Source organism: Phoca vitulina, unplaced genomic scaffold (genome assembly GCF_004348235.1).
Source record: "Phoca vitulina isolate PV1807 unplaced genomic scaffold, GSC_HSeal_1.0 scaffold1, whole genome shotgun sequence".
In the NCBI taxonomy this organism is placed as follows: Eukaryota; Metazoa; Chordata; class Mammalia; order Carnivora; family Phocidae; genus Phoca; species Phoca vitulina.
In genome coordinates this window covers 70321130-70337085 of record NW_022589704.1, presented here as the reverse complement: position 1 = coordinate 70337085, position 15956 = coordinate 70321130, and the positions used below count along the sequence as shown (strand labels likewise).

Here is a 15956-nt window from a genome sequence, read left to right as displayed (position 1 = left end):
ACTTAATATGTGATTAAATTTAAATGGTGAGAGAGGAAAGCAGGACACTCTAGGGTGACTTGTAGATTTCTGACATATACGACTTAGATGGTACCAATCACCTGGAAAGGAATGGAGGAGGCAGGTTTGACCCTGGCTTCTGTGCAAATTAAAACTTGAGGTATGTGGCGATGAGTCAGAGCTATGGGAGCCTTTTCTCAGAAATCTCTAAATTTCTTCTTTGAAAATTCAGTGTTCCAAATATTGTATCTGGTAAGATCAGGAAATACTTTATGCCTGTGGGCTCTTGCTGGAGGCACTGTTTAAGCTCTCTCTGGGGTGGTACCCTAGGTGGATTCTTAAACTTTTTTGTGTTACTGATCATTTTGGCAGCTGTGTGAAATGAGCAGGTCCCCTTCTCAGGAGAATATTACAAATGCATAAAATAAAAACCATGGGATTACAAAGAAAACCAGTTAGACTGAAATTTGGGGGACTGAAGGAATTTACAATTACAACTATATCCCTCAAAAGAACTTGGGGCAGGAGACAGGGAGAGCCCTGCCAAGAAAATTATCCTTTCTGATCTTTGAACAAATACAATGAAACAAGTCAAATCCAGTTCAAAAGGCATTTTCCTTTCATTCCATGTTCTCTCTTAGCTGCCAAGTTAGAGAAAGATTTTCAAAGGGCAAAATTTAAACTTGCCATTAAGTGGTATCCAGAAAGTAATTGGTCTTTTTTTTTTTCTTTTTAGGTTTTATTTAAATTCAAGTTAGTTAACATATAGTGTATCATTAGTTTCAGAAGTAGAATTTAGTTTCATCACTTGCCTTTAACACCCAGTGCTCATTACAGCAAATACCCCCTTTAATGCCCATCACCCATTTACCCCATCCCCCCATTCACCTTCCCTCCAGCAACCCTCAGTTTTTTCCTTATAGTTAAGAATCTCTTATGGTTTGCCTCCCACTCTGTTTTTATCTTATTTTTCCTTCCCTTCCCCTATGTTCATCTGTTTTGTTTCTTAAATTCCATGTATGAGTGAAACCATATGGTAATATTTCTCTGACTGACTTATTTTGTTTAGCATAATACATTCTAGTTCCATCCATGTCATTGCAAATGGCAAGATTTCATTCTTTTTGATGGCTGCGTAATATTCCATTGTATATATGGGAAGAAGCTGGCTAGCAAAAACAAACTTGTTCAACTACTCAAGAACTGAGGATTAAAGAAAAGGAAATCCCCATCTCTAATTCTCTAATCTAATACTTTCCCATAAGAGTAGAATCTCACATCTTAGAAATGGATGCATGCATCTTCAATAGGAAACAGAAATAGTTACTATAGGAGAGGAATTTGTGCAGATAACCGAAAGACTAAGGGGCCAAATTTAGCTTAATTGAGCTTTGAGAGAAAAGAAAAATCTCTGTAAAGCTAAGTAAATTTACAAAGAAGAGCAAAGGTGAGATAATAGTTAAGACTTAGAGACGATTAAATCTATGTTTATATATCAACATTTGATGTAATTTAGAGCAACATGATAAAAAAGATTTGTTTGGGTGATAACTAATTACACCTATTCATTCTTTTTTTTTTTTTTTTAAGTAGGCTCCCCGCCCAGCATGGAGCCCAACTCGTGGAGCCCAGTGTGGGGCTTGAACTCATGACTCTGAGATCAAGACCTGAGATGAGATCAAGAATTGGACACTTAACCAGCTGAGCCACCCAGGCGCCCCGACTGACTCATTCTTTTTAAACTTGGAAATTGGTTATAATCTAGTTTCTAGACCCAGAACAAAGTTCATGATCAGCTCCCTCACAGGCAATATTCATATACAGTTGACACTCAAATAACATGGGTTTGAACTGCAAGGGTCCACTTATATGTGGGTTTTTTCGATAAATACGGTACAGTACTGTAAATGTATTTTCTATTCCTTATAATTTTTTTTTTGAGAGAGAGGGAGAGAGCACACACATGCACACACTTGAGTGGGGGAAGGGCTGAGGGAGAGGGAGAGAGAGAATCTTAAGCAACTTCCATGCTCAAAGCAGAGCCTGACCTAGGCCTCCGTCTCACTACCAAGAGATCATGACCTGAGCTGAAACCAAGAGTTGGACACTTAACCAACTGAGCCACCCAGGCGCCCCTCCTTATGATTTTCTTAATAGCATTTTCTTTTCTCTAGCTTACCTTATTGTAAGACCACAGTATGTAATATATATAGCATACAAAATACATGTTAACCAACTGTTTACGTTGTCAGTAAGGCTTCCAGTTAACAGTAGGCTATTAGTAGTTAAGTTTTGGGTGAGTCAAATTTTTAACTGCATGGGGGGCAGTTCCCCTAACCTTCACATTGTTCAAGGGTCAACTGTACTTATTTTTTAAAGCAATTGAGGAAAAAGCCCACTCTTAAAATCATAAACACAAACATCAAAGTGTGACAGCCATGCCAAAAATAAAAATGAACTCACACAAGGTCTTAAAGTTTTTCCATTACATAAAAATCTGTAGACAAGGAGAAATGTATTTCCTTTCTTTTTCTTTTTCTTTTTTCTTCTTTTTCAACTTAGAATAGGTTTGATTTTATTAGGTCATTTGAATTTCATCCTGTATGAAGGATTTCCTGTTACTCTAATGTTTCCTTTCCTCTGGAGTTCAGAATGTAATCATAGGAAATACATATGCTCATGTATCATAGAGATTCCAGATCCCAGGTTTACTACAGAGTGACTGTGTGACCTCTGACAAGGCACCCAACCCCTTCTAGCCTTACCTGTAAAAGGGGAAAAGTAGCACCAATTTCACATAGGTAGCTCAATGATAATGCACAGTGCCTGGAATTGAATGCTAGCTCACTGCCCTTACCAGTGCATGACTTTGTGGTCAGTTGTGCATGTTCAATGTCACATTTACCAAACACAACGGCAAATGACTCAAAGTCCCTCTCCAATACTCACCATGGTAAGGCATACGTAGCTCAATGATAATGCACAGTGCCTGGAATTGAATGCTAGCTCACTGCCCTTACCAGTGCATGACTTTGTGGTCAGTTGTGCATGTTCAATGTCACATTTACCAAACACAATGGCAAATGACTCAAAGTCCCTCTCCAATACTCACCATGGTAAGGCATATGTAGCTCAATGATAATGCACAGTGCCTGGAATTGGGAATGCTAGCTCATTGCCCTTACCAATGCATGACTTTATTTGTGGTCAGTTGTGCATGTTCGATGTCACATTTACCGAACACAACAGCAAATGACTCAAAGTCCCTCTCCAATACTCACCATGATAAGGCTGGTCACAGAGGTTTTCCTCTGTGCCTCCTTTCTTCCAGACATCAGATGAATTTGTACTTGCTACAGCATGTCCATTCTTCAGAGCCAGTCTGTACTGGGCAGCTCCATACAGAGAGTGGTGCTCACATTTCCACCAGAGTAAGGCACTGGAGTCACAGTTGAACATTCTCAAGGAATCTGTGGGTTTGGTAATATCTAGCCCAAGGCACTTCTGGGATTGCAAATGAAAGAGTCGATGCTGGGACACCCACTTCCATAACATGTCCCTACTTCCATCACAGTCTGTTGCTACTATCCAGTCATTCAATGGCTTGATGCACTTGCCCATGTTTTCATTGACGATAGTGAATGGATCATTGCCTGAGTCAAGACAGACAGTCAAGGAAGACATTTCAGAATTCTGAACTGTGTGGTCAGTGTGCCTTGGCCCCTGCTTGCTGAGGAGAGTCTGAGCACCATTGGACTATTCCCACCCTCCAACCTCTATAAACTGCAATGCACTACACAAGGTCAGAGGACAGTGGTAGCCAGAGAGGCAGTATAGTGTGTGTTAAGAGCATGAGCCAGTCTGCCAGGGTTCATAGTCTGCCTCTGCTACTTATTACCCATGTGATCAGGGCAAGTTATTTAACCACTATGCCTCAGTTTCCTCCTTTGTAAAATAGTACTTCATATGGAAGATGTTAGGTTAAAATGAGCTCATACCCATAAAGCACTTAGAAGAGTATGTATATTTGTTATTGTTATTCCATGAAATATCACACCCCCCCCTTTATTTAATGAGATGAAGAAGCTCCTTAGTTTTCATCTTCCTTAGACAGGTGGTCAATGAAAAATATCCTGAACCTATTCAGGACCACAGTTCTGTCTTGCTTATACTTTACCTATTATGGCAGGGTAAATTATTACATGGCATTTCCATGTCTCAGAGGAGATGGGGAGACTTCTGAGGGGGCAGAAGTAGAATAGTGGGGTAAAGGGATGAGAGGAAATGAAGGTCTGGATTCTGAGGATAGGAGAGACCTGTGGTCTGCTCTACCATAGCACCTTCAGGAACGTGATGGGAAGCCCGTGGGGAGGGGTTGGGCGGGTGCTGCTGACTGTGTGGATCACCTAGGGAGGTTGAACCTGAGCTCCAGAAATCACCTGAGATACAGAATTCAACACCCAGTAGGTTTGGATAGTGGGAAACTCAGAAGCAACGAGTGTAAGCTGAAGGTTAAAGGAGGGACCTCCCTGAATATTTCCCTGCAGTTTCTCATGAATTAGGGAGACCTCAGTGATGACAGAAACTGAAGTTCTGTTAACTTGGTGGAATGGGACTTCAGAATAAAATTTATTTTGATTTTATAAAAATAAAGTAATGCATTGTTTCTTGCACACCTGAGCTTGTGGAACAGGATTCACATCTGTTACAACAAACTACAATCGAACAATTTGGCCTGTGCTTTTACAAAGAAAAATTTTTGAAGTTATAGCACAAAAGTTCATGTTGATGAGAGTAAAACTGAAATATTTTAGACAAATTTAAACAATCATTGTCAATAAACCAAAGGGTTCAGCAGAAGGACCTGTAAAACTTTAGTTCCCAAAAGGCACTTTCATTTTGATGCCAGCTTCACAATTGCTAATTTTACTAGTGCTAAATACCTTTTCTAATAATAATTCACAGGCTTTCAGAGTTAAAAATTCTCATACCAAGGACTTGAGAGGAAATTTCATCATGTAAATAATAACTATAAAATCAAGTCACGTTTCAGCTTGAACTTTAAAGAGAATTTTTTGTTTTAAGCAGCAGCAGTAGCAAGAAGAGAAACAATAGGAACCACCACAAAATCCTGTAAAACATTAAGCTACTTTTGCTTTCACATTTGTATTTTAAAATATGACACAGGACTGCAGTTAGGTGTCTTTGTCATAGCTTTCATCCCTCACTCTTCCTTCTTTGACATCTCTCTGCCATTCTCTACTTTATGGACACCATTTGGGAGGACAGTTAACATAAAAAGGAAAACATACTATCTTAGATTATCACTCACAGTTTCTCCAATGTCCTCCTACATATTCAATATCCACTCAGACCCACAAGGGTCTTTCAAACTATTCTCTCTTTCCCAAACTATTCTCTCTCACTTCTCCAAAAAAATCTTGCACTCCAAAGTATCAGCAATTTCTGCAGGAAAAAAGAAGTCTGCTTCTGCAGGAGAATAGGCATCCACCACCCTTGCTGGAACCTTCCCCTCCCTTGCCCTGTGGTCTCATTGCTCTCTTTCTTGGGCACTTTGCTCTGTGCCCCTTGAACCCAGATAGGTGAACTGGACTAGCAGTAGCTTTGTTACATTTGCAGTTTGGAGTTCTGGACTTCTCAAGTTGCCTTTGCAGAATCCAATAGGTTACCACAGCTGTTAGTATAGTGGAACAAGCAGTGGAATAAGGAGTTAGAGGTCCTAGATTGAAGACCTACCTCAGCTACCAGTTAGCTGGGAGACCTTGGGGAAGTCGCTTAATCTCCCCAGGGTCTCTGTATCTCCAAATGTAAGATGAAAGCAGAGACAATATAAGATATCTAAGCCACTTTCAGTACTAACATCCTATGCTTACACAAGATAACAGTTTTCTTAGCCTTGTAGGTTTTACCAGTCTTTGCTAAGTTCATTGCATATTATTCTTGAACAGATGTCCACAACTTTATTATGCCCTGCTAATGCTAGTAGCATTTTAGGTCATTCTAATCCTATTAGTATCAGGCATGGGCACTTAGGTAACAGTGATGCTTTACAAATACTCTTTGGAAGAGAAAAAAAAAATTTTTCCTTTCTCATTTACTCTATGTGTTACTTCTAGGACACCCATAGACTTAACAAGCTTGTAGAAACTCTGAAAGACTACAGGAGAGATGTGGAGTAGCATGGAGAAGGTATGTTAAGGAAGAGTTGCCAAACTTACCTAATTGCAACATCTATGGTCATAAATACTTGCCTTATTCTAAATCTGTCTTTTAACCAAGTAGGTATAATCAATGTTTGACATCTATAGTGGTCACTTAGCACAAACATTAATTATTGATATGATTTAAGGAAACTTGCCATTAGCCTTCATACATAATGTATGTGTAAGCATTCATACATAATACATAAGGTAGGGAGCGTCTTGTCTTCTCATGATGTTTCCCCATATTTTCCGTACCCTTAGCAGAAGCTGTTCAGTCTGCCTCAGTCTTGTGACCCTATTGGGATGGTTGACTGAAGAGTGGGAAGGACTGAAAATAATTCCTTTTTTTTTTTTTTAAAGATTTTATTTATTTATTTGAGAGAGAGAGAATGAGAGAGAGCACATGAGAGGGGGGAGGGTCAGAGGGAGAAGGAGACTCCCTGATGAGCAGGGAGCCCGATGCGGGACTCGATCCAGGGACTCCAGGATCATGACCTGAGCCGAAGGCAGTCGCCCAACCAACTGAGCCACCCAGGCGCCCTGAAAATAATTCCTTTTTAAGGAAAATTTGTTAAATAAGGGTATATAAAATATTTCAGAAAGGTATTACACTTTGAAAAGGTAATTACAGAGCAACTTAAAAACAGATTCTTTATTGACAACCTTATGCTGTATCTTGCTCATGTTACCTTACATTGGTCCTAAATGGAATTTTAATGTTTACTTCCACACACAATATTTGGGCAAATCTAAAAGGCAGAGGTTGATGAAAAGAAGCCTCATCATCCCTAGTAGCAATTTTTATATGCTTCATTTTATATAAACATTCTAGTGGTGTCTGAGAGGAAATAACTAAGTAGCATTATCATATATTGAAAATGAATTTTTAGTATGCCACATTCATCAAAGGAAAACCATCTCCTATTGCCTAACCATTAGGTAACCTTTGTCTTACTTAAACCAGAGAGCTTTGCACATTCCAAAGAGAAGCTGGACATCAACATTTTATGATCACAGACAAATGGAGGGGGATATGGAGGCAGAAGGATGAAGACTGCAGCATTTTTGGTTTCAGGGGAACTTCTACAGCTCACAATGTTAAGCATCTTGTGGTCATCACCACATGTGCGGAGTGTACAGGTGGAGTAGGAAAGAATCAGAAGTCTGGGTTTGCCAGTTCAAAAACAGGTCCTGAAGTGACCTTGGGTCCATGACAGTCTGCTAGGAGTCAGAAAGCTTTGGGGTCAGATTGGGTAGTATGGGCCGGTGAGAACCTCAAGAGTCTCAGAAGGATTGGTTTACTTCAAGCTGTTAGCTCTCCAAGGAGGCAAAAAAGTAAATAAGCATTGGCATTTCCCCAAGGACACAGAGGAACTCCTTCAGCACCTGAGCAACCCAGACCATCTGCACAAACCTAGCTGCATACATGTGACAGAGTGCATGCCATTACCAGCATTGTGAAGCTGACACACTGCCAAACAAGTTACTCAAATGGCTGGGTTTCAAAATTCCAGTGCTTCCCTTTATGGGACCACAAGTGTGGTCTGAGGGTGAGTGTAAGCTGGCCAGAACAGCCGCTAAGCATGAGGAAGGATGCAGGAAAACAAATACCTATGAGGATGTGAGGACCTAGTGCAGGGAAAATGGAGTTAAGCTGGTGCTCTTTGGTTTTGGTTGATGAGAAAGGCCAGGGATTGTAGAGAATGCAAAAATTAAGGCAATCTGGAATTCTGTGGGGGAGACAAAACAGTAAGACTAAAGCAGAAGTAGACGGAAACCAAGACTTCAGTGATTGAAAGGTTAGTGTGTTTTGACTGTAGTTAGTTATGGCAATGAAATTTCTCTCCCTGGATTGTGGGGCAGGTGGAATAGAATTCTCACAGCCAGTAAAGGACTTTTGGGAGTTTCCACCAGGGAGGGTCAAAGAAGAATGGAGAAGGGTGAATCAGATCAGTATTCACTAAAAGGTCCTTGTTGGGGGCGCCTGGGTGGCTCAGTCGGTTAAGCGACTGCCTTCGGCTCAGGTCATGATCCCAGGGTCCTGGGATCAAGTCCCGCATCAGGCTCCCTGCTCTGCGGGGAGCCTGCTTCTCCCTCTCCCACTCCCCCTGCTTGTGTTCCCTCTCTCGCTGTGTCTCTCTCTGTCAGATAAATAAATAAAATCTTTAAAAAAATAAAAAATAAAATAAAAGGTCCTTGATGTAGATAGGATGATGTTATTCACACTCCGGGAAGCTTCTTCCCATCACTCTCTGAAAAAAGTCTAAATCTGGCAGTAACTTAGTTTAGCTGCCACAAGAAAAGAAGAGCCACAAGGGTTGGAACCTACAGTTTTCAAAAAACTTCCTTGCCCATCTTTTACTTCCTCATACAGGCAAATTAACAGAAGTGGTAGGTGGTGATGGCTCACTGACTGCCCACTATGCAGCACAACTAAGAAAGTCCTCAGGGAACCTTTTGCCAAGGCAAAAAGAAAGTAAAAGCAAACTCCGGTTGCTGCCAGGGGGTATGGTGAGGCTGGCACTACCCAGAGCATCACCATCGAAGGGAGTCTATTCCTGGTCCTGCTTCCGCAGTTAGAGGCAGGAAGGAGGTCCCTGGGCAAGCGACCAGACCTTCAACATGCGGCCCTCGGCCTCGAGGGAGTGTTTTGGAGCTGATACACCCATTCATTAGAAGAAAGGATCGCTGCTCAAGGCTTTTGGGGAGGGCATCATAACGGAATTACCATCATGGTTACTTTAGGAGACATAGCTTAACCGGACTTCCTTTTTGACTTGCACCTTTGGCTATCGTGCAGCCAAGTCGGGCAATCATTAATCATCCTTGGCGCTGTGGGTAGACAGTTCCTCTAGACACTGAGTGGCCAAGGTGACCAAGAGGCGAAGGAGGGGCGAGATGGGCTGGATGGAGTTTGGGGAGTGCTGAGGAGCCTTTTACTCCAGGGAAGCAAGATATTAGAAGCGAGAGGACGGGGGAGGGGGCGGGGGGGGAGAGGGGGACGGGCGCAGAAGACTGTGCCTCTTCTCTAAGGTGGCCTCTTCTTTAGCAAGAGAAAGGCCCTGCTACTCCACGCCCCACCCCGCCCTCCACCCGGCGCCCGAGGGCCATGGAGTCCCTTCTACTCAGACCTCCCCTTCGGCTGGCTCACTTCTTCGGTTCCAGACCCCCGAGGCAAGCAGAGTTGACGAGACCCGGAGCGCAGCCCTAACCCGAACCGAGGAAAGCCGGCAGACCTGACAACGTCGAGGGCCCTAGCCGCCGGTGGGCTGGCGCGCCCGCGGTTACCTGTGCGGCCAGAGGGCTCCGCCAGACCGAAGCACCTGAGGAGTAGCACGAGGAGCTCCGCCGCGCGGCGAAGGGTCGCCCAGCGCGTCCTCATCCTGAGCCGGCCCAAGCAGTCCAACCGGGTCCTCAGGCGCACGCGGCACCCACCCGTCCTGATGCGCCCAGCCTGCGCTTTTGCCGCCAGCCTCCCTGGGGGGTCCGGCCACGCCCCCTCCGCCCTCGGCCAATCAGGCGAGGTGGGGCGGGGCAAGGGCGTGGAATTGATGGCGGGAAGACCGCGAGCTGAGAGTTAGGCTCACCTTCTGGAGGACCGACCCTCCCGGAGGCGGGAAGTGCGCGTGGAGCGAGAGAACAGTGTCTCGCAGACTACTGGGCTTGGGGGTCCTGGCTCCCGCCTTTTCTTCAGTAAAGTTGAGGAGACGCGGCACTTGCTGGGACTTGGCAACACCCTGGTGGGTGGGTTGGGTCTGTCTAGGACCTTGTTCTCTGTGTAGCGCACCTCAGTGTGGGAGGACGTCATTGCCCGGCTGGGCTGGAAAGGCACCCACAGCCTCTCGGACCCCAAAGGCGGAAGTCTGCGCCCGTAGGGTTGCTCCTGCGGTCAAGCCAAAGAATTCAGGTGGCCTTGGTTGCGTCTTGTGTATTTGGATAGCGCAAACAAAGGCACGCTGCAGTTTCACCCACAATTGTTAAAGAATTAAAAGCAAGAGCTATTTGAGTGACCCTACAATCAATACTTCCAACGATTTAGGCCTTATAACCATCTGACCTTTGCACGTAAGCTCTTTTCTTAATAATTAAATAATAATAATAATAATAATCCAGTAGAAATGTGGAAGTCTGCATCCCAAACCAGCGATGTGAGAGTAATATTTATCCTCTCCCTGTGGGATCTGTAGTCATTATAAATAGGCTGACCTAAGTTGCCTGGGTGTGAATGTCCTGTAATTTCAAACCTCATAAAAGCACATGGTGTGTACCCAGAATCACCTTCATTGCTGTCCCCCAAGATTGAATTCTTCCATGAGGAGAGGAACATCTAGGTTGCCTTTCCTTTTTTTTTAAAGATTTTATTTATTTGACAGAGAGACACAGCGAGAGAGGGAACACAAGCAGGGGGAGTGGGAGAGGGAGAAGCAGGCTTCCAGCGGAGCAGAGAACCTGATGCGGGCCTCAATCCCAGGACCCTGGGATCATGACCTGAGCTGAAGGCAGATGCTTAACGACTGAGCCACCCAGGGGCCCCTAGGTTGCCTTTCTTGATTCCAGCTGCCAAGGCTTCACTGATGGCTCCCAAATCTACCTTGGGTCTGTTCTCTCCCTACCGGGGCCTTTTAGTTCAGTAGATATGTTAAGCACTTGCCATTATGAGAATGGGCACCTCCCAGGATAAGATAAAAAGACAACATCCCTGCCTGCTCAGGTTTACTGAGTACTGGGGGAGACTGAGGCACACACAGTTTAACTCAGGGCAGAATGAATGCGGAGACTAGACAAAGCTTCAAGGAAGACAACACCTAAACTGGGCCTTGGGTAGTGGGTATTTCACCATGCACAGCTGCTTGGAGAAAAATAGTGACAGAATGGCAGGAAAATGCAAAGCTATGTCAGAAGAGGTCAGTCCAGTATGGCCATCCTGCAGGGTGCATGTGTGTGTGTTGAAGGTAGTTGTGGTGGAGGACTTAGTGAAAATGACAACAGAGAGGTGCGTTGTGGCTGTGTTGTGAAGTGCCTTGAATATGACGTCAAAGACATTGATTCGATTCTCTAGAACTGGTCAGTGGAAAGTTCTGAGTAAGACAATCTGCTACTGCTCTGATTCCCTTTGCATTTGTGGCTGCTTGCCTTTCTGATCCTGCCCAGCTTGGAGCTAGTTGGGGGCAGGGGTCTTACCTTCTTATTATTACCATCCTACACTGAGCACCAGGCCTGACCCAGAGTAAGCTCTCAATAAATATGAGTTTACTTAATTAATAAATTCCTAGAGCCACGACCTTAGCGTAGGGCCACAAAAGCTCCTGCTTGCATTATGTTGCAGTAATTTCTCAATTGACCTTCCTGCCAGCAATTTCCCTCTCAGGAAAAGGAATCTTTGTTTGGAATATGTCACCTTTCTTCTACTCACATCCTTTCAGTGCTAACAGGGAGTTCAGGAGGCTTGTGAACCCCTGAAATTATATACAGCTTTATGAATACACTTAAAAAAATTTTTTTGAGAAAGAAAAGAGGTCCAGGGCTTTCATGAGAGTCTCAAAGAAGTCCATAATACAAAAAGAAAACTTATGTAGGATAAAGCAAGCTCCTCTACGATCTGAACTTTTGATTACCTTCCTATGTCACTCCTTGGTTCAAGCAACCTGTCTGATCTGTTTTGCCCTTTCCTATCTCTGCCCATATAGCCATATTTTCTCCAATCTAGAATGCCTCTTTTCCCTCTCTCTTGTGTTAGTCCTACCCTTCCAGTTAAGGCTCTGCTCAAATCTCACATTTTATATAAAATGTCTCTAAGAAGAACCTTAACCCTTGGGGATTCCAAACATCTGGATATTGTTGCATTGTGTTCACTTGGCATTTAACACGTATGCTTCCTGCTGCTTGAGTAGTTGCCCCTTATCTGCGGTTTTGTTTTCTGTGGTTTCAGTTACCCTCAGTCAACCACAGTGCAGATGTTCCTTCTTCTGATGTCTGATCAGAAGGTCAATAGTAGCCTAAAACTATGTCACTACATCATTCAGCTCATTTCATCTCATCATGTAGGCGTCTTATAATCTCCCATCATTTCTAGGAGGATGAGTATAGTACAATATCTTGAAAGAGAGAGAAAGAAGAGAGACCACATTCACATAACTTTTATTGCAGTATATGTTATAATTGTTTATTTTTTATTACTAGTTACTGTTGTTAATCTCTTAATCATACCTAATATATAAATAAAGCTTTATCATGGTTATGTATAGGAAAAACATAGTATTTATCAGAGTTGGTCCCATCCTTGGTTTCAGGCATCTGTTGGGGGTCTTAGAACATATTCCCCATGGATAAGGGGGGACTACTGTACTTTTTCTGTAGTTACATGTGCACTGATACTCCACCTAGGTTATATGTCTTAAATAAGTATTTATTGCCTATGGTGATAATAGAAAGCAGTGTATCCTTCAAGTCTCACCCTGAATGTCACTTCCTCAAAGAAATCTTTCCTGACTCTGCAGTCTAGGTCAACTTCCTCTGTGATAGGTTCTCAATGCATCCCACACTTTGTTTTGATAGCACTTATCATAGCTGGATTGAACAATTATTCACTTGCTCACTTGCGGAATGTCTATCTCCCTTTCCAGGCTGCAGGACCCATGAAGGCAGTGTCTGTTTAGGCACTTCTGTGTTTCTAGTACCTGGACCATGATTTGCTGGATCAGTGAATGAATAAATACACAGTAAGTGCCTCATAAAGGATGAATGAATAAATAGATACATGGTAAATGCCTGGTGCAGGCAACAGGAGATCTACACATTTAAAAAAGGGAGAAATCAGCTGGGGTGGATGGGTGGGAGGGTCTTCAAGCACTAGGTTGAATGTCCTTGGATGAGTAACAGTCAGTAGATAGAGGTGGTGGGGAGGACACCACATGGCTGAGGCCATGATGTGAGCAAAATAACAGACATCTGCCACCTGCCAGGTGCCAGGCCATGTGCTGAGCATTTCCTGTGTGCTCTTGCATCTAATAATTAGCCTATGAATGAAATATTATTATCCTTATTTTACAGATGTGGAAACTGAGACAACATAGACAAGATTGATATAACTAGGCCAAGGTCAATAGATAAGTAAGGATACCAAAATGGAAATCTAACTATAGAACTTGCATGAATGTGTGAGAGTGTTAGTATTATTTTATTCCCCGTCACAATTAGGAAGAGGGAACATGAGCTTTTAGATCTCTAAAGTGAAATTTTAAATTATAAAATGTGTCATACCTCAAAAAGAGTAGCTAGGCTGTGGGTCTCCTCCTGATCATGTCCACCTTACTCTCACACATACGTAACCCCTCCTCAGAGTTATCATTCCTTTCTTTATAGTTTCCCCATATATGATTCATTCCTTAAATAGTCTATATAACTTTGCAAGTCTTTGAATTTTATGTAAGTAGAATCATTTCAAGTTTTTTTGGGCACTTATCTTTTTTGCTCAAAATCACGCCTGTGACATTTATCTGTGTTGGTGTGTGTAGCTATAGTTTGTTCATTTTTATGCAATGTTCCATTGTAAGAATAAAGCATACTTTATCCATTCTCTTGCTGGTAGACATTTGAGTACTTTCCAGCTGGGTAATTTGCTGTAGTTAGCAATGCTTCTGTGAACATTGTTGTACATGTCTCCTGGTGTACATGGCTAGATTTTCCTGAGAGTGTGTTCTTAGAAGTGGAATTCCTAGAGCATAGGGTATGTTCAGCATCAACATTATTAGACAATGCCAATGTGCTTTCTAGTTTGCACCCCCAGCAGTATGTACAAACATTCCCGCTGCTGAACATCCTCAATACTTGGCATCTTAACATTTTTGGTGGGGAGCAAAATGGTATCTCATTGTAGTTTAAGGTTGCATTTTTCTGATTACTAATGCAGTTGAACATATTTTCTTATGTTTATTGGTTATTTGTATTTCCTTTTCCAATTTTTATTCAGGTTATTTGCCAGTTTTCTCTTAGATCCACTTTCTGCCCTCCCCTGCTTTGAATCTCAAGGGCCTACTCTGCATTCTCAGGCTCCCTTTCTCACTACCTTCTGGTTAGGTTCAGCCGATGAGAGTTACTGGCAGGAAATGGAAGTTTGGAAGGGGGAGAATCCAAGGTGTTTCTCTCCTCTATGCCTTGGGAGCATGCCAAGCAGTGGCTGTGTCTCTTCTGTGGTTCCACCTCCTACCTGGAAGCCCCACCCTTTGTGGTCCAGTTCCTACCAGGCAACTGTGCTGTGCTTCCAGCATGTTTGGGTGTTTCCTTCTCCAAGGTTCTAGCTCCCACAGGGTAGCCCGGGCTCCTATTTGGATAACACTAGTCCTTCTCTGTTCCTCAGGTCCCAGGGGTAGTAGTAGCTTCTTGTAATTGGTACTTTCTAGATAACCTCACTGGCACTTATTTTTAGGTCTTTCAACAACTCTGTAAAAGGTTATTTCCCTATATTAAACTTCTATTGAACTACCTGGCACGGGTTTTATTCTCCTTACTGGACCATGATGATACTGATTTAACATATGAAAGAACTGTACCTGAGACAACATCCAAAACTGAGTAAGATGTGAACAAGAGAAACTACAAATGGAGCATATTCAACTGCATGAGGAGTTGTGGCATAAAGAAAACCAGTGTGGGGGATGCCTTGGTGGTTCAGTCGGTTAAGCATCTGCCTTTGGCTCAGGTCGTGATCCCAGGGTCCTGGGATCGAGTCCTGCATTGGGCTCCTTGCTCAGCAGAGAGCCTGCTTCTCCCTCTGCCTGCCACTCTCCCTGCTTGTGCTCTCTCTCTCTCTGACAAATAAATAAAATCTTAAAAAAAGAAAGAAAGAAAGAAAGAGAGAAAGAAAGCCAGTGTGGGATGCATTTAAACTACAGTTTTGATGATGCCCACAGATGGTCCCAGGTGTAGTAAGGAGGCCACAGGAGGCCCAAACAAGAGCTTGGTCTAAGAATAAATTTTGAACAATTCCCACAGCACCGTGATAATAAAGATTTGTATTTATTCCTGGTTATAACTAAACTCATGAGGACTATAATCATGGATACAGACCCCAAAGGGCAAATATAAGGTTGTAATTCACCCACTTAAAAAACAAAAGACAAAGTTAAACAACTTCTCTTATTAAAATAAACTGAGCTTACTCCGCAGACTTTAAATTGTAGAATTCTCAGATGAGGAAATGTTCCATCAGTATATCTACAGAACATTGACAGAAGGGACTGGAAAGGAGCCAATGTGGCTGACTCATTCACTTACTCAGCTTAACCTCATGCACAGACACCAAGGAACTATGGAATTACAGAGTTCACAGAGAACTCTGGAGTCCATCATCTGCCCTCCCATTTTATGGACAAGGAAACTGAAGCTCAGAGGGTTCAGTGACCTTTGTGGATATAAGAGGCACAAGAGAGGTTAGATGCAGACCCCTGAGATTCACAAGAAGACTCCCAAAACACCAATGAGAGCATCTTAGGGCCGGTTACGTGCCTCTGATAGAAGGCGGGGGTGAAATTTATGTGCAAGGTGATGATGCAAGGGTGGGTCATAGGTTAAGAGGCTGCTGGTGTTGGTACGACTTGTGTAGTTGGTAGCAGTGTGTTGCAAAGATCAGTGATGTGTTTTGGGTAGGAGTGTAACATATCAAGCATGGTGGGAATTCCCTAAGAAACATTTTTGTCAAAGGTGCATTCTTTGGAAAATAAGGAAATAATTTTA

General features: G+C 43.0%; 1 protein-coding gene across 2 annotated transcripts in view; it reads right to left on the bottom strand.

Annotated features, from left to right (window-relative positions):
* Positions 1-9654, bottom strand: part of LOC116635560 (lymphocyte antigen 75-like) — a 124887-nt gene extending 115233 nt beyond the window's left edge. For both annotated transcript variants that reach the window (XM_032409724.1, XM_032409733.1), the window contains exons 1-2: positions 9513-9654; positions 3282-3653 (exon numbers count right to left, since the gene is read on the bottom strand). In XM_032409724.1, coding sequence (XP_032265615.1) covers positions 3282-3653; positions 9513-9606 — 466 coding nt within the window. In that variant the 5' untranslated portion in view covers positions 9607-9654. The remainder of the gene's footprint in view (positions 1-3281; positions 3654-9512) is intronic.
* Between the last annotated feature and the right edge of the window lie 6302 nt (positions 9655-15956).